This window comes from Dermochelys coriacea, chromosome 2, assembly GCF_009764565.3.
Source record: "Dermochelys coriacea isolate rDerCor1 chromosome 2, rDerCor1.pri.v4, whole genome shotgun sequence".
Taxonomy (NCBI): Eukaryota; Metazoa; Chordata; order Testudines; family Dermochelyidae; genus Dermochelys; species Dermochelys coriacea.
In genome coordinates, this window is record NC_050069.1 from 35,766,319 (window position 1) to 35,786,238 (window position 19,920).

Genomic DNA, 19,920 nt, shown 5'->3' on the forward strand with positions numbered 1-19,920 from the left:
GAATGCCATAGAGCATCACATGAAGTACAAAGTGTAGTCCAATCCTAGCTAACCATGTCAGATTACTGCAGTTAGCTACAGTATTAAATATTCTTTATTTATACACACACATACTGTCCGAATGTAATAGATAAAGCAAACATCTAGTGACTGCTGGTGAGTAAAATAAAGTCATAGTTCACAGTTATGATGTCATCAAAGGATATGCTCATGTCTGTAACATCTTTGCAAATGTATATATAAAGTGATGTCCCTAATGAGCTCTACTTGCTAAGTGTGCCTGAGGCCCAGCATGGTGGACCTCCTTAAATGCCTTTTAATGTACATTAAGATTTGAATATCAAGGAAATCTAAATAGCCTGAGGGCAGGAAAGGCATTTTGAATTACAAATACTGTGACATATTTGCTATATTACATGAATTTTGCTATGAATTATGTGCTGTTATCTTCAATTTACTTTTTAAGTGTATGGGTTTCACTTTTATTTTATGCATTTGTGTGCATGTATGTGTGTATATTGTATTAGTTCATATTATATGAACGAATGATAGTTTCATTTTATATGTGTGTGTGTATATATATTTAGACACACATATAAAATTACAACTCAGGTAAAACTCATACAATACATGAGCTATCACTGCTGCCGTCCCAGAATTTCAGATCTTGAAAATTTCTTCATTCACTCTGAATCACTGATTTCTTCATTCACTCTGAATCAGTATCACTATAATATCAGCCTTAAGCAATACGAGTCCCTAAAATCATTTGCTTCCATTTTTCCAGAAAAGGAAACTGATAGGATTATTTTCATGATAAATTAATTTTACCATGTAATTGCAATTATGACTTCTAATTAATGAATGTTTTCAGTTTTAGTAACTAAGTCAGGATTTTTCTTTTTAAAATATATAATCTTGCTCTTTAGATAAGGGTCTTGATATGTCCAAGCTTTAGATAAATTACAGTTTAGCTGTCTCTAAGACCTTGGTCCCAGAGGCTGAAAAACAGAGAAAGTAGTATGGAATGCCTTGCTGCATTTACAGGTGATTCTCTCCTCTTTATATCAGAAACAGAAAGCCAAACAGACAATAAATTACACATTATTAAAAGTAAGATACAGAGCCTCTTGATACAACTAGCAAAACCATTATCTCAGATGATAAACTAATTTATGTTTCTATTTCTTTAAAAAGAAAACTTTTACATGGTCACAGCTCTATTATTCCAGCCTAAAAAAATTAAAGGATTTTGTGTCTTTTTAAAAATTAAGTTTAGACTATTATATATGTTAGCTCTTTCCCCCTTATAAAACCTTTCTCAAATTATCTTAAATTCAGTGGATTTGCAATATATAGTAAGTGAAGTCGTTGTCTACTGAACAAAGTATGATTCTAGGTGTCTACCAAAAACTCCTGTTTTAATCGTGTCTCTACCAAAAACTCACTGTGTAACTTTTGGAAATTTTTCCTATCTGTAAAATAGGGCCTGATCCAAGGCCTACTGAACTCAATAGGAGTCTTTGAGTTCCATGGGCACTGGATGTGACCTATGATGCTTACCATTCTCTGTAGAATGCTTTAAGATCTATTTATGAAAAGCACAATATAATTGCTAAATTCAACTGGAGAAAAAAGGGTTTTCTGCAATGTTATATATTCCCACACAAAATTATTAAAGCATCAGAAGTGTAATTTCTAGGTTATCTAGTACAAGAGATCAATGCCTCTCATTTCTTGCTATTTCTGCCAGGTCATTGAACGAACCCCATTTATATGCAAGAACACTTCTTGGATTTTGGAAAAGGACTTCTACTGTGTCTCATCCTCTATAATGTATATACCTTTTAAATTCTGTCCCTCTCCCATTCACATCCATGTCAACAACCATTTGTCATTTTTCCATGATTTCAGATGATTCACTCACTGCTGTGCAAAGATATACGAAAGAAAATTAAATGAGTTGTGATTATTAAAATTAGGAGTGACAAGATAAGATGAGAGAAAAATAATTTTCCTTGGAAGAGGCTCAAAATTTGATGGATAAAATGTTTTGGATATAGTAAGTAATTAAGTTAAATGCCAGCTGTTATCAGACTGCAACACACCAAAATAGCTGTTATTCTTTGCTGCTAGAAGTAGTTGGCATGTATCTAGAAAATACACTCTTGAACCTCTTAAAGGAAATTACCATGAAAAGTTGAGACCCACCATGCACCTTAAGAGTAGTCTACATTAAAGGCTGAGCAAAAGTAATACTGTAAATGACTGGGAAAAATAAGAACATTCAGCAAGGCAATATTGAACCTGATACAAAGCCCACTGAAGTGAGTGGAAGTCCATAAAACACAAATCACTATAGTTTGTCAAACTATAAAACCATTAAGTTCTAAAAAGTTAAAACCAATATAGTTTTCTTTCCTACATGTTTAAACTTCATTTAAAGTAATTACACTGATGTACTTTAGATCCAACCTGGAAAACTGTATTGGTCGCAAGCTGACAGCTATGTGGTCAGTATATTGTCACTTTACATAAATACTGTATAATAGATCAGATTACATTTATTATAGAGGCCAAGATTTTCAAAACTGATAAGTGACTTTAGGTGCCTCAACTTTTGAGTGCCCAATTTGAGATACTTTAGAGTGTCCTGATTTTACAAAGTGCTGAGCACCCCCACTTTGAAAGTCAGACTTCTTTAAGATGTCTCAAGTTGGGCCCCCAAAAACCAACATACTAGTCACTTTTGAAAATCTTGCTAGTATATATAATCTTTCTAATATATTCATAAACTCATCACTGAAGTTATATGCTGTTGTGTCTTCCTTGATTTCAATGGAATTATACTGGAATAAAATTGAAGTGACACAATTATGAATCAGCCCCAACTTGTTTATTTCTCCTACCTTTCCTCTTAACTAAAAGCATAGTTTCTATGGCTTTATTGTCATAATCTTTGCTGTGCTTTATATCAGTTTTCCTTTTTAAAAAAAATCATATGTAAGGGAACAATCCTGCACCAATTACTCCAGGCCTAAACTATAATCCTGTGTGACAAATTTTCACTTCTATCTGTAGCAAATCCTCAGGAATTTATTTTAAAATAAAATCTGATTATTCCTATTATTCAGATTTATTATAATGCTGGGGGAATGGAGCAAGGGGTGTGGGGAGAAAGGTAGGTAGTTTAGGATTTTTTTTTAAATGAGAGTTCAGGTTTTTTTTCAAGAAATAGCACAGCATAAAGGATTTCCAAGAATCTGCCTGTATATACATGAAAGCAAGTGACCAGCAATAATAAATATATTGGTGTGGTTTTCCACAACAGCAAAACATTGTCATGGATGTGTTTTCTATGTATAAACAGAGCCTAATATACATTAACTCAGCACTTTATAATCACTCACAGAGCATTAAAAACTTATTTGCACTGCATTAGAGAGTCACATATTTGAAAATCATTACCATTCATACACAATGTGGCAGTCAAAACCCAAAAGTTATGATGCTAGCATTTTCCAGGGATGGATTAACACAAAAAATATTCTTTCATGATTATTCCAATTTTAAATTACACTGGATATATTTAGCACAACATTTAAATTACAGATACATTTTGAAATATTTAAAGCATCTTCCAGGCAACAACATATTTGAAGAAGGTTCCAAACCCTTGGGGCTTATCTTTTAGGTTTACCAAACTATAGGGATAAGAATGTTAGTAACCATTCTCCAATACATCTGGATTTGGTTTTGGGATAATGATCTGAAAGAATTTCAGTATCTAAACTAATATGATAAATTACAATATGAGGAGGACTGACAGACATTTAAATACAATTCGGATTATTTGCCATGTTAGTGAAAGGATACTGAATAATGATTATACAATAATATTTACTGATGCACTTATAAAGCTATTTTCATCATTATTATGCCTTAAAAAGACTGGACCCAACACTCCTTCCACAGAAGTCAAACCAAAATTCCCAATGATTTTGTGAAATTCATTCTCCTGCATGGAAATTATGATTTCCATTTTATAGTGTGAAAGTACCTCCAAGGTACTCAGTGCTCACAATGTCCAATGAAGTAAATGACAGTTGAGAGTGCCAGGAACTTGCAGGATGCATTTAGCATATCACAAGATCCAGTCCTACGACAAGGAAGATAAGGCACAAATTCAAAAGTGTCCATTACTTTTTGTTCCCAATTATTTGACAACTACCAATACAATAGTCTAACTTTAACTTCAGTCCTCATGATGGACTCCCAAGAATTGAATAAACTAAAAAAGACACTTTTGAAAATAAGGGACTCAATGGGAATGTCTATATCGCAGCTCAGAGCGAGCCTTGAGCTAGCATGTTTGAGCTAGCATGCTAAAAAGAGCAGCATGGATGTTGCGGCTCGGTCAACATCTTGGAAAAGAAGCCCAGGCTCGCAAGATCACCAGTCCCCCTGGATCTGAGATTAGGTGGCTAACTGGAGTCTCTGATGGATCCTCAATGTCCACTGTTTAGTGCTCTAGCTCAAGCTGAGCTAGTGGGAATCAACCTACCCAGGCTCGGAGGCTTGCCACTGGTCACAGCATAGCCATATCTAATGAGTTGCCCAAAGTCTCAGAGGAAGTCATTGTCAGAGCCTGGACTACAACTTTGAAATGTCTGACTATGCTGGCTCTTTCTTTTTATCTCTCTCATGTTATCCAGAACTTATAAATGATTTTTTTCTCTAATCATTCATGTCATTTTACTCGGTAAATACCAGTATCTAGTTTCTCATTGGCATACTGAATTAAAATTTAATTTGCAGACTAACTGACGCTTTTGAATAGAGGTATGATGGATCCTGATGATAAAGTGTTTTGTTTTAGCAAGGTTATTTCAACCACTGTTGTGAGGGCTTAAAAGAAAGTAGATAAAACCGTTTTCAAAAATGTAGGAGGAAGGCCTTTTTTGTAAATTAAAATATTTTCTTTAATGAGGTGCTAAACACAAGATATGTACCTGAAACCAACTAAAAAAGGAAGGTTACTTACTTTATAATAACTGGAGTTATTTCAGATGTGTCGCCCCTGAAGTATTCATTGTCTATGCGCAACTGCTCTGTGCATCAAGGACTGAAAATTCTTCATTGGCAGCGTCCATTGTCTGCACCTGCACCCTTCATCTCATCGTGTTCCCAATTTAAGGCATAAAACATAGCACAGATCAGCTGCCCCTCCAGTTCCTATTTTACCACAAACCCAAAGAGGAGGAGAGCAGAGGAGGAGAAGGGCAAGGCATGAATACCAATAGGGACCACAAATATCAAAGAACTCCTGTTACTATGAGATAAGTAACCTTCCTTTCTTCTTCAAGGGCTGGTCCCTATATGTAATCATTGTGGGTGATTTCCAAATAGCGTTTATTGAGGAAGTGGGTGTGACTAAGTGCTCTGCACCACATTTGCAGGGTTGCTGAAGCATCCTCAGTCAAGGCTTGCATCAGGACATAGTGGCTGGTAAACATGTGAATAGAGCCTCAGGTTGCTGCTCTACAGACTTCCAAGAGTGCGATTCCTTGTAGGCAAGCCGCTGAGGCCACTTGAGCACTGGTAGAATGAGCCCTAACAGATTGAGGCGGAGGGGCTCCCACAAGCTCGTAGCAGAGGAGGATGCAGTTGGAAATCCATTTGGGGAGTCTTTGGGAAAATACTGCCTCTCCTTTCATCCTACCAACTACAGAGACAAATAACCTCAAAGATCTTCTAAAGGGCCTTGGCCTGTACATGTGGAAAGCCAGAGCTCTGCAGGTCTAAGGAGTGCAGTCTCCAATCCTCCCTTTTATTGTGAGATTTTGCGTAAAATACAGGAAGGTCTGATTCAAGTGAAAGTCTAAAGGAATCTTGGGGATTAGGAAGTATTTGGAGTAAAAGCCCTTCCCCCTGTGTTGCGGTGCAGGCTCTGTAGCCCTAACTGGATGTCCTGTCTGAGAATAGTCTCGTGAGGGATGTCACTGAATAGGGACAAGGAAAAGGGTTTTAGAGACGTGGGGGCAGGGATTCAATCAAGTATCTGTTTGCAATGACATTTAAGACATTTGTATTATGTTACAAGCTGCTGAATTGGAAGGAAATGAGCCAGGTAATCACAGAAAGGGGTGGGGAAGATTGGTTGTGAGAGGACTGGTTGATGGCTCTCAAGCATCCCATCAAACTGTCTTCTTGGTAGACAGCTGGTCTGGAGCATGGATGGCAGAGGTGCGGTGTGTCTGCCAAGATGCACCCTCTGTCTGACGTTTTCTGGATGGCTCATAGGTCTTCTGATGTTAGAAGAATTCAGAGGTTGGCCAAAATCTATGCACCAGTGGTTTAAAATATTTTCTACAATGAGCCAGAGTATATATTCCCAGGGAATGGACGGTGGTGCAAGAGTCCTCAAGGAAATTAAATGCCATAGATTTTCTCACTGAAAAGGCTGTTATCCTGAAGGGCCCACCTCTTAACCACTGAGGTCATCATGGCATTGGAAGCTGTGTCTCCTGTTTATTAGTAAAGTCATATTTTCACAAGTGCCCAGTAGTTTGCCATATGGAATAATAGGCTGTTAAAAAGTTCTTTCTGCAGAAGAGATTTAGTCTCTTGGTATCCTTGTTCAAGGGAGTGGACATGGTTTGGTGAAAACTGTTCCATTCCATGATCACTTGGACAACTAGAAAGCTAGGGTTAGGTTGGGAAAACAGTTATTACATCCTCTTGGAGAGAACACAATATTTCTTCTCAGCCCTCTTTGGAGTCAGGGCACAAGTGTGCGTGTGTGCCAAGTGTCCTTAGGCTCCAAAATGGCCTCATTAATAAGGACAGCCACCTTAGAATGATCTGTGGAGCATGTCCAGAAGTTTATATGGGGGATCCTGAACCTCTTCCAGTGGAATCTGGAAGTTTTCAGCAGTTCCTTGTACTGCCTGTAGTCATCTGGAGAGGAGGGAGTGGCCAATGCCACCACCTCATCCAGAGAAAAAGAAAATGTTGTTGGCGGATCCAGAGGTACCAGCTGCTTCAGTTGTTCTTGCTTCCCCACATGCTCCCAGAGCTGCTGAGATTCCTCTCTTGGAGGCGATCTCTACTGAAAGTGGTACTCCAAGTCCTCATAGGCTGGGACTAAATGGTATGGATCCCAGGAGCAACAGTCTGGCCAGTAGATGTGATCATATGGGTATGGAGGCAGGCCCCACAGTACAGGTCACAGGGATATAGAGACCTCCAGGAGGCCTTGGAAACCTCATCCGAGCTGTTGTCCCATGTCCAGATCATCAGTGGAATCAGCAACACCACCTCCTGTTGATCTACAGAATAAAAGTCATCTGACTCTATAGGTGGAGCTTTCCATATCATCTGTCTTGTGGAAGCATGGTCAAAGGCACACCCTGATGAGTAACGTCTCAGTGGTGTCAGAGCATCCCCAGCTAGTGCTTGGGACCAGTGAAAGACATGTGGCTGGTGTAGTGATGTCTCTCACTAGAAGCAGGTCAGATAGGATCACCAACTCATGATCTGTGAAAATTGCCAAGCTCTTGGAAAGGGCATAACAAGGTTACAGAGGAAAACTGGCCAGGGTCTTTGGTATAGGTTTTTCCGCTATGTGCGCTTGAGCACTGTGGTCTTGATGCGGTGTGGTACCAGTGTAGTACCCTCCACCAGGGTGGAGGGTGAGTGTCCCTTCCTATCCTTATGCAGTGTGGACAGTTTCAGAGCACTGGAAGCTCCTGGTACCGTCAGTGCCAGCCCACGTTCCTCATGCATGCAGTCTCCCTGGTACCGAGGAAGGGGAGAGGCAATCTTTTCCTTGGAGGACTTATGCAGTCTCTCTTTTTATGAGGGAACTTCTCCTTAAGCTTTTTATACCTGTTTTGTAAAATCTTTGGGCCTGTTGGAAGATTACAAGTTGGAAAGTGCCACTGCTGGAAGGGCAGTACCCAGAAGCACCAGCTGATGAGACAGAAAGTAGGAGGGTTCCAGATCTAACAGGAGCCTCATGGAGAGCTCCATTAGATATCTGCAGAGTCTGAACTCCAGACACTGCCTAATGTGAGGAGGAAAGGGGCGGCAGATCTCACACCTTGATGGAATGTATGATTCCCCAAGGCAAGCCATGGAAGAACCAAGGGCAGGCCAGCCAGAGTTTGAAGCCTGGGACCCTGGGCATATTAAGTGCCCTAAATGGCAGGGAAACAACAGGGGAGAACTCCCCAATTCCCACTAACTACAACTAAACTTCTAACTTATATATAAGCTATCTACAAATATTTACAGTCAAAAGTCAAGTAAAAGCTTGAACGCTACAGCCACAGGATGATTCCATCCCAGACCATGAGTAGTAGAAAAGAACTGGAGAGGCAGTCAGTCTGTGTCACCCCTTATGCCCTCATACGAGGAGATGAAGGGTGCAGACACAGACCAATAGACACTGCTATTGAAGAATTTCCAGTCCCAGACACCCAAGTGCATGCAAACCCACAGTGAATACCCATAAGGACCAGCACTCGAAGAAGAACTGTTAAATTAAGAAAGAAATGGCACTCTCATATCTCCTGTTTATTTGCATTCACTAGTTAGACTATAATTTTTTCCTGGTAAATCACTCCACATTGGGGTGACAGTTCAATATATTAACATATCCATCCTTCAACTGTTCAAGGCAAATTGTTGCTATGCAGTGTTCTGTGTGTAATAATCTTGGTAGAATTAATGAGAAAAACACAACAAAGAGCAAAATACTTGTGGACCAATTATATGCCCCTTTTGATTCTTCAACCCATCTGCTTCCAGAAACAGACAATGTTTCCTAGTCCTATGCAATTACCAGAGTATGTGATTGCCTTTATAACCAAATACAGATTCTGCAGGTCCCTTGGTGTATGAAACTACAAGAAACAATGTATTGTAATGCAGATTTTCATTGATTCCCAGCAGAATTTCACAGACTGAGTCATTCACTATGTGACCTACAGGGAGTTGTATTTTTCACTGTACCTACTATATAAGGCATCATTCCCAAATTGGGGTACCTAATGGATCTGAAAATTCAGTCCCTGTGGACATATCATGTTCTACAAAATATCCAAGGTCATCCTATCACTTTTCCACTGAAGTCTTCAGCAAAGCTACACCTGCAAAGTAAATACTACCCACAATAGAGTAATTTGCTAATTTATTTCAGATGCTTCAGTGAAAGATGTAAGAACCTCATAGTAGTCAGATGTGTCATAATCTGCCTCCCTCAGCCCCTACCACACAGAGGTCTCAATCCTGATTTCTAACAAACAGTTAAAGGTTGGCTTAAGCCCTGAAGCAACACAAGGAGCTACTCTATCAGTCTTCAGCCTTGGGGACATATGGAATTCAAGACTTTATGTGTCTGGATGATGGGAAGCACCCTCCCACTAGTAGTTCAGGCTGGGACAGCAGATCTAAAACATCAATCTACCTCTAGTATATTGAGTATCAAAACATCCTTTAAATTAATAATTCACAGATGGGTAAACCAAGGCTCAGAAGGCTAAATGAACACTATCAGGCTAAAAATAATACATTTCAAGGTTACTTTCCTTACCTTTGTTTCTAATCAGACCCTAAAATTATTAAAATGGAAAGGATTTTAAAAAATCTAATTTACATGTCACTCTATTCCTGCTGCTTCTTTGACTTTTGCATTTCTTTAAGCTTACAAAGTGCAAACAGACAATTTACTTTAATGTTGGTTTCTAGTCAGTTTCACTTTCCACTGCTTGTTGACACAAACAAAGCTGCAATGTTAAGAGTTATGTTAAGAGTATTTGGAGTTTCCTTTAAAACACCAGCTCTTAGAGTAGCGGTGTCAAACATCTGGCCCATGGAACAGTTTAATCCATCCTGTGGACTTCCCATGAATCTTTGAGCTTGTCTATACAACCCCAGAGTCCTCACTATGGGGGTTCAATTTGTAGAGCACACTAGTGCTCCAACTCCCCTGCGCAAACTCCACTAGTGTGCACTGATGTAGTCCTGTTAATGTGCCTAAGGAACATTTAGTGCACACCAGCAGGTCCACCAGGGGAATTAGTGCAACACATTGGTGCACTCTACAAATCACAAATTGGAGTTCAGACTCCAATGCAGCATTCCAACAAAAACTTGTGTACAGGTGTAGAACCACTTGGCCACATTTAAGAGGTGCTGGGGAGGCATAAGTCTGGTGGAAGCTGGTACTTGTCCCAGGCGAGGGGAAATGGCACTAAAGAGCAATAACCCACTGATTGGAGAGTAGATATCCCAGCCTGGCAAGTCAAAGAAAAGAAAATTTCAAATAAAACAAAAAGAGTGAATGTCTTTTATGGCCTGTAGCAGTCACTAAAATCTAAAATAAATGTAGGTAATTACCAACATGGTTCATCTTTAGCTATTTCTATTTTAGTAACTTTTGCTAAATGTGGCCTATGCCAAGTGGCAGGGTATAAAATCAGGCCTGCCATATAAAATGTCCTAGAGTGATGTGTGATGTGACTATGTGAGAATCTCAGCTATTGTTTATAAGAAAGGGCTAGATTTACAAAGGAACATAGGTGTTGTGACACTTAATGTCACAGTGCCTATTAGGTGCCTAGTAAATTACTGGGATTCATAAAGCCGGGGTTCAGCATGTAGGCTTCCCATACGACGAATGGGGAGAGAAAGGTGCCTCAGAATGGGATTCACAAAAGCCAGCATGTTGAGTGGAGAGCTGCCCAAGGTAGAAATCAGAGGTGCTGAGGAGAGAAATGTGTGCTAAGTTCTGCCCCTCTCATGGAATTAGGCACCTAAAGCCACTCTGCAGAGAGGTGCTTATCTCAACTTGGGATTCACAGCCAGGGACCCTTTTCTGGAGTCAGGTGCCTCATGTGGTGGTGGAGGGCCACTTTCATCATAACTTTTAGCCCAGGGATTAGATTATTCTCCAAGGATGCAAGTGATCCCTGTTCAACTCCCACCTCTGCCTGATGATAAGAGTGCCTCTAACCACCAAGATATAGAGTCACAATATACCCTAAAGCTTCAGTAACTAAGAATCAAATAAAATGAACACAAGACTCCTTATTTTTTTTAAATCTCAGGATTCTGAGGGGGACTGACTCATGAGTTTTGAATGATTGGTGTTGGCACTATTTTACAGTGATAACTGCTAACAAAAGTACAATCTTTATAATTTAAAAACTATCTGTGAGAAATATTTATCTTTCATTAAAAAGAAAAATATGAAATGATAATTTTAAGCTAGAGTAAATCAAATATCCCAAACAACTGGTTTCATTCAGTCAAGATGAGAAGGAGAAGCTCCTTGTTCAGAGTTGTGCAGATGCAGCTTCAGGCTCCAGAATAAGGTTGTGTTATATGTGAGAATTTATACTGAATGAAATCGTGAATGATGACTAGGATCTGTTATGCACACCGATATGAAAATAATATGAAGACCTGCATTTAATATATTACTATGGACATGTAATAAAAGAGCTCCAGGGTTCAGCTGCCCTCAAACCTTGTAGACAGCCATGTATTGGCATCCCTTTCAACAAACTTTCTCTCTGGTTCTAATGCACCCATGATCATAGTATCTAAATGTCAAAAGCAGACCTGTAGCATAAGAGATTAATTTGATGAGTATCATCACAGTCCCTCACTCCATGATCAGTTTGCATGTCCTCTTCACATTTCTAAACGAGTAGTGGAAACCTGATTAAGGGAATAAGATTCAGAGAATTTTCCTCCTCTTCCTCCAGTTTTTCCTGCAATACAGGAGCCAGGCTTTCTTCTTTTAATCTGATAACTACTTCACCACAGAAGATTTATTTAGACTGCCTCTCGTTTCATAAAGGGCTCCAAAGTCTGTAGTGATTTTGACACTTTGTTATAATGTTTCTTTGACCCCCCCCCACCTCCGCCTCACATACCACACCACCCAGCCTCATTTTCATATGGATACAAAGCATCAGGATAAAATGATGGCTCATTATAGTGGTACAGAGCTCTTATCTTCATCCGGCAAGAGTCATTTCCTTCCAAAGATTGAAATGCAAATGTGAAAATTAATGATAACTGCATTATCTGATAGTAGAGATAATACCGATTCACTGTCAGAGTAACACACAGTCATTCTATGATTTCCTCTGCTTCTTCAGAATATTCTTCTTACTGTCAGACTATATCTATGGTTAACGATGTTTCATGGATTTTTGTTAATTTACATCAAATAGCATTTCCCAGATCTTATATCTACCACATTTCCTCAGTCAAAAAAAGAAACAAAACCAGGACTGTAATCTCCCAGTCTTTCTTAGGACTGGTTTAACAAAAAAAGGCTATATCATTAGTGTCTGTTTCCATCTCACAGTGGTCTACCACCATTCCAATCTATACCAAACACTTTCTTTGTTTTGTACCCCAAACCGTTTCTGGTATTACTAAATAATGCAGGTTAAGTCCAACAATCAATACAGAGTAACAGTAATTCATACAGGAGGCTGCAGTAAATCTATTAAGACAAACTTTTCAAACCACCTTTTATAATGAGCGAAGATGTGTACCATTGGGAGTACAAAATACAGTAGAACTGCACTAATCCGCATTCCACTCAAACAGCATGCTATAATTCGTACAAAATATTGGCCAACTCTCCTTACCTTTCAGTAAAAAGTTAATACTAGCACAGAACTCTTATGTTTTATCATTTTACATACATTTTTGATACATCCTCATAAATAAGAACCAAGCTACAATGGTGAAATAACTGAATAAATGTTTAGAGATGCATTCTTCTGGCCTTTATTCTTGTTTTTCTTCAGATGCTCCTTCATTTATAAAACTCATTACTTCACAATGGGCCTCCCCATGGTTAATGTGAAATAGGACTTTATCCTGCTCCTACTGCTATTGCCGGCAAAACGTTCATTGACTAACTGAAAGCAGGACTGGACTTCCAGTGAAGGTCTACTGTATATGCATATCCATATAAACAGGTTATGTAAGACGTGATTATCACACAGAAACTTAAAAATTAGTCTTTAGCTGCATTTTCCTTTTTTTTTTTCGACTTGTATATGGGGACAAATACTCCTCTTTACTCATGAGGATAATTCCATTTGACATTTTAAAAGTTCAGCTACCATTTAAAAAAGAAAAGGAGTACTTGTGGCACCTTAGAGACTAACAAATTTATTTGAGCATAAGCTTTTGTGAGCTACAGCTCACTTCATCGGATGCATTCAGTGGAAAATACAGTGGGGAGATTTATATACACAGAGAACATGAAACAATGGGTGTTACCATACACACTGTAATGAGAACCATTAGCACATAGATAATTGTCAAAAGAGTTAAGTGTGTTGGGTGCTGAATTCTTTTGAAAATCTGACTCTTATTTAAGGCCCTAAAAGGGAGCTGAGCTTTTTGGAAAAATCTCACTCCAATTGTGGTGCGTGACACTTGAAAATCTGTCCCGTCCCCTCCTGTGAAAGGTGAACAGGATTTTCCTATGATACGAGATATCATCTACAGTAATGTTTTATTATTTATTATCACACTAGTGTCAGATAAGAGGTAATACAACCTTTTTACTCCTCTTCAATATTCCCATTTATATAACCAAGGACCACATTAGCTCTTTTGGCCACACCGTTCCATTGGGTGACCATGTTCATTTGATTAACCTCCAGGATCTTTATGCTTTTTTCGGAGTTGTTACTTACAAGGACAGAATGACTTACAAAAGTCTAGCTTTATCAAGCAAATTGTAATCTCATCAAAAAAAGATGTCAAGTTAGTCTGATAAGATCTATTTTCCATAAACCAGTGCTGATTGGCATTAATTACATTATGCTCATTTAAATTTTTATTACTTGAGTTCCACTTCAGCTGTTCCATTATTTCGCTCTGGATCGATGTCAGTTCTATCCTTTTTAAATATTGGCACAACAATAACTTTCTTCTAGTCCTCTGGAACTTCCCCAGTGTTCCAAGATTTATTGAAAATTAACATTAACCACTCAGAGAGTCCATTGGCTAGCTTTTAAAAAACTTTTGAATGCAAGTTATCTGAACCTTCTGATTTGAACATCTCTAACTTTACTCTCTGCTTTTTAATATCCTCTTTAGTTACTGTGGGAATGGAAAGTATTTCATCATCTTCATATGATAGGAATACATCATCTGGCTTTTTCCCCAAATACAAATGTATTGAATGCTTATGCCTTTTCTGCAATATTATTGACAATTCTACTATTTTCATCTAGTAATGAACCAATAACATTGTTAGGATTATTTTGTTACTAATATACTGAAAGAAAACATCCTTCTTATTCCCTAATTCTACAAGCCATAGATTTCTCTTTGTATCCTTTTGCTTCCTTTATCAATTTTCAACAACTACTAGCTTTAATTTATATTCACTGCTATCAACTAGCCCATATAGAGAGAGGGAGAGAGAGAGCTGCTTTCACTTTCCCTGTAAACCAGATTAGTTTTTCAACCAGTATAATTTTCTCTCTTGACTATAGCTTTTTGGGGCATCTAGTAAAATGTTACACAATTCCCAATTATGATTCCTGTTTTTCTTTTTAAAGTTTTTCTCCCAGCTGATTTGGCTCATAATTGTTTCCAACTTTGAAACTGGCCATTTTAAAGCACCAAATATAAATATTACTAATATTCACTTTCACCTGAACAACCACTAATTTTTAGTTCTCTGATCAACTCCTCTTTGTCTGTCAAGATTAGGTTAATATGGAATTCCCTTGTGTTGGACGCAACACTGTTTTGGTTAGGAAATTGTAATCTATAATTTTTAAAAATTCCAAGGATGTGTTAATGATGGCAGAATAAGACCTCCAGCATATATCACTCATATTGAAGTCCCACATGATTATACAGGTGTTTTCCTTACAGATTATACGTAAGTACTTAAGGACAATCATCCTGATCCTCTTTTCTCATGTGATTTGGTGATATGTAGCAGTCAGCAACTAGAACCCCATCTTATTCTATGACAGGTTTCAGAGTAGCAGCCATGTTAGTCTGCATCCGCAAAAAGAACAGGAGTACTTGCGGCACCTTAGAGACTAACAAATTTATTAGAGCATAAGCTTTTCAGCGACTTCATCGGATGCATAGAATGGAACATATAGTAAGACAGATACAGATAAGTTGGAAGTTACCATACAAACTGTGAGAGGCTAATTAGTTAAGATGAGCTATCATCAGCAAGAGAAAAAAAACTTTTGTAGTGATAATCAAGATGGCCCATTTACACAGTTGACAAGAAGGTGTGAGGATACTTAACTTAGGAAATAGATTCAATCTGTGTAATGACCCAGCCACTCCCAGTCTCTATTAAAACCCAAGTTAATAGTATCTAGTTTGCATATTAATTCAAGCTCAGCATTTCTCGTTGGAGTCTGTTTTTCTGTTGCAAAATTGCCACCCTTAAATATTTTACTGAGTGGCCAGAGAGGCTGAAGTGTTCTCCTACCGGTTTTTGAATGTTATGATTCCTGATGTCAGATTTGTGTCCATTTATTCTTTTGTGTAGAGACTATATGTGTTAAAACAGTGATCATTATTATCTTAGAACACAGATATCCTAAATGTAAAGATTATAGAGCCATAGCAAATACCAGGCACTCATTTGATAACAAATACTATATTTAAGGCTGAAAAATTACTTCCCTCATAGACCTCTGTTTTCATTTGCACATCACTTTTGGAAAATAAATCCTTTTCACATAAAATTTTCCACACCGAATACCCAGTTGTGTTCCACAACTCTTTCTGATCCTGGGACTTTTGCCATTAGTTTAAATGGAAGCAAGATCCATCCCTTAGAACATGTCCAAACAGAAGTGAGAAAGATTTGAGATAAGCAGCATGACAGTGTGAGCAAAATTAAGGAATCTGCCCTTGCCTGACAGCCTCCGGGCACAGTCCATCTGCTCCAGCCCCCATGTCTGCAGAGAGACCTCTGTTATTTAAAAAATAAATATTTTTAAAACAATAGAAGAACAAAAATTTTTTAATATTGAAGACAGTTTACACATACATTTACCCAAGATGGCTCCCCTGGAACTGTTTTACAGTCAGTGAAGGTAAGGTAATCTTGTGAGCTGAAAGAAAATCCTAATAGGAGCTGTCTGTAACTGCAGAACATTTAGAGGGGAATTTTTTTTTTAATTTATTTTTGTTTTTAAAAATGCATCCAATTGCTAAAGTCTCTGGAAACATTGGCACAGTTTCATGGAGCAAATTTTTTTTTAAAAGAAAAAGACAAGGGACTCGTTTTCAGATTTGGGGTTTTGGTTGGGACCTATCCTTAATTATAAGTTAAATACTAATAATTATCTCACCGCCTGAATCCCTCAGCAGCTGGGAACCTTACAAAACACCATGATGTCACAGCAAACAACCGTGAATTTTATAAACATAAACAAAGAAAGAAACCATTTTTTGTAAAATTCAGCCTAGGTCAAAATAAAGTTGGTACCATTTAATGATTGTTCCATAGCCCTTGATGGTCACAATCCAGATCTCAGTGGACAGCTGCTGGTATCACATAAAGCACCATCACAACTGGTACTATTAACAACTTCCATCTCAGTGAAGAGATAAAGGCTTGAACAGGAAATGAATATTATGCCACCCTCTAACTCCAAGAGGTGGATTCTCTAAGAAAGGGAAGAGGCACATTGGGAGAGATGAAGGGAAGTTTGTACTGGCTCTTCCTATGCTGTACTGGTACATAATCTTCAAATAACCAAAGACTTCATTTTCCAGCACTGTCAAGCCAGTGAATTTCATGAGCACTAGATTTTCACAAAAATTGTACAAGGAGAAACTATTTTCATTTTTCCTGTATTACATGTTTAAAAATAATCTTCTATTTTTTTTTATATATTAGCAAAAGAATGAATACAGAATTTCATATAAACAACTAGGAGAGAGAGAGAGAGCGCACGCGTGGCAGGAGCATGGCATGTGATATATTTATTCTCTTCTGCGCTACAAACATGTTATTTCCATGTGAAAGACTAATATTTAAATTAATTAAAGCTCTGATTAAATTTCAGTGGTGGTCACTTTTCTAAGGACAAAAAGGAGTTTCCTTATATTCATTCTCAGTTTCCATCTTCATCTCCAGTATGTCATGATACATTTCTTGAATTAAATGCATCTTCTTACCCTTTTAACATCCGGGACAAGAATCACCAAGCATCTACGTAAGAATTTGCTTACAAAAACACAAAACCTTTTATTTCTCGCTGTCCTCAAAATATCCCTTAAAATATTCTTATGCATTTAGTTCACATAAGATAATATCAACCAATAATAAAAAAATTCTACTCTCAAGTACATTCATTTTGCTCTAAAAACAAAGAAATCACAAAACTTAAGATTCTTAAGAGACATTTTATTCCTGTGTTAAAGGGAGTAAATTTAATGCAACAACGACAATATCCAAAACTGTAAAGAAGCTGGAAGAAGCTGTTCCCTTTCAAAAGAGGTTTTCATGCAATTTTAAATTTACTGTAATACATTTTAATACCAAATCTTGCTTTATATAATACTACATTGCTTTGTACAGAATATAAACATGTGTGTATATCATTAACAATATTATAAATGACATCATAATAATCAGAGATATACTGTATCTTCATTTTTGTTTGCATTATATTTTCCAGCTTCTGGTTTCAGAAAATTACCACAGGAATTCTCTCCTCTTCATTCACAGCACACAGTAATTTGCAAATTCAAGCAAGGATGAAAATGTGATTGAAATATAGGATTTTTTTTCTAATGAAAAGTGTTGTTGCATTATAAATTATTGCTAGAATACTTTCATGGCTCTCTTCTCTGACACTCATCCTTTTCAGGGGAATGTTCTCTGTTTAGAAACACAGCTACTTTAAGGATATGTTTGGCTTCAAATATATGTTTTCCCCTTAGCATTGAAGAAATATATTAAATAGCAGAATTTGTCCCCAAATCATTGTATCTGTAGTTTAAAAAATCCCACTGAATTAAACTGGAGGTTTGCCAAAGTGAGGACTGTAGGATCTAACCCTTTGTTTTTATGTATCTTTACAACACAAACCAAGGTTTACCTATTTACAACTAATAACTGTTTGGAGCTCTCTCTCTCACATGCCCATAGAACTGTTATGCTGCCTAATGTTCCTCCAATAATGTATTTGCAGTGTATTTACTGTTACTGAAGATGTTACTGCATATTTCTGTTTACACATGAAGCTCTTACAATTTATTGATTGCAGTCAAAAGGTTTCTCTCTTAACACTGAAGTCAATGACCAGGGTGTGTTAAATTATTTATATCAAATGAAAACTGATAAGAAAAGTCCTTGAAAACAGCATTGGCAGCCATATTCATTTGTTAAACTCAGAGTTTGGGACTAGATACAGATGTTTGGCCACAGAAAACAGAGTAGAATACAGAAGCAAGCACTACCAGCCATAGGCAACAATGGAACTGGGAGCCTTTTTGTAACTCCAATCCTGCATTTAATCCTCAAAATGCTAAGGAATAACAACATTTTTATTTCTAGTAGAAATATCATGGGAACATTACGTTGTATAATTTTCATGCAAGATGGACATGTGCAGAACAGCTGTCTGGTGAAGCATTTTTCCTCAGCTCTTATCTGTAGATTCCCAAGGCATCACATGAACACAGGAAGTTTTTTCCATTGAAAAAACAATGCAACAGTGACCCTACTTACTGAAACATGGAGTCTCCATTTTAAATTATTTATTCTGGATTTTAATTTGTTTTCTCCTACCTGGCCCATCCCAGTCATCTGTCTCCAGATGACATCTGAGTTGTCCTGGTTTCTCTGACTGAGCATCACCATCTGATTCTGCTGTTTCCTGGCTGCCCTCTTCATCACCTGAAGAGAAGAAATACATAAAACTTAAGGTTTCAGAGTAGCAGCCGTGTTAGTCTGTATTCGCAAATAAAAAAGGAGTATTTGTGGCACCTTAGAGACTAACAAATTTATTAGAGCATAAGCTGAAAGGTGCCACAAATACTCCTTTTCTATAAAACTTAAATAATTTCTATGACACTCAGACAGAATATCCATAATAAGTGTACGTGTGCATGTGAATGCATATATTATACAGTATATAAAGAGAGAAGATAACATTGTTGACCAACTAAACACCCGTGAATAATCAATGGCTACAAATAACTATGTATATAAGGCTTGATCAATCAATCCTTGTGAAACCTCTCTTGGAGGTCGGTGTGGACAAGAATGAGGACCTTTCTTATATATTTTTTTGTCCAACAGTTAGGAATTTACCTGGGATGTAAGAGAGCACCAGTTCAAGTCTCCCCTCTGCCTGATGAGGAGCAGGAATTTGAACGGGGTATCCTAGCTCTCAACTGAATGCCCTAACCATTGGGTATGGGATAGTCTGATGTGGGTCTCTCTCAGCCTCTCCTGTTGAAGATGTTCCACTTTGGATAAATAACTACAGAGTCATTGGGCCAGAGAGAGAGAGACCGACCATGTATGAGAATGACTCTATAACTGGTGATTAGAGCACTCACCCAGGTTCCAATGACTCTAATTATTTAATCAACAGCTTTAATTAGAGAAATTGAGGACACCCCATGTCAGAATATCCCATAGCCCAGGGATAGCACACTCACTTGAGAGGTGGGAGATCTCTGTTCAACTCCCTTTTCCTCATCAGGTGGAGGGATGGGGGTTTGAACCAGTGTTCTCCCACATCTCAGATGAGTATCCTAACCACTGGACTAAAGTTATACGGGAGAGTAGCAGCCTTCTGTCTTTCCTCCCCCAGTTGTTTTGTGTGGAATTAGCCTCGCTCAAAGCAAGGCTACCAGCAA

The 19,920-nt window shown here is 37.9% G+C and overlaps 1 protein-coding gene across 3 annotated transcripts in view; it reads right to left on the reverse strand.

Annotated features, from left to right (window-relative positions):
* ZFPM2 (zinc finger protein, FOG family member 2) overlaps positions 1-19,920 on the reverse strand; it is a 455,190-nt gene that overhangs the window by 318,460 nt on the left and 116,810 nt on the right. For all 3 annotated transcript variants that reach the window (XM_043507433.1, XM_038391883.2, XM_038391882.2), the window contains one exon: positions 18,842-18,949. In XM_043507433.1, the coding sequence (XP_043363368.1) occupies positions 18,842-18,949 (108 nt within the window). The remainder of the gene's footprint in view (positions 1-18,841; positions 18,950-19,920) is intronic.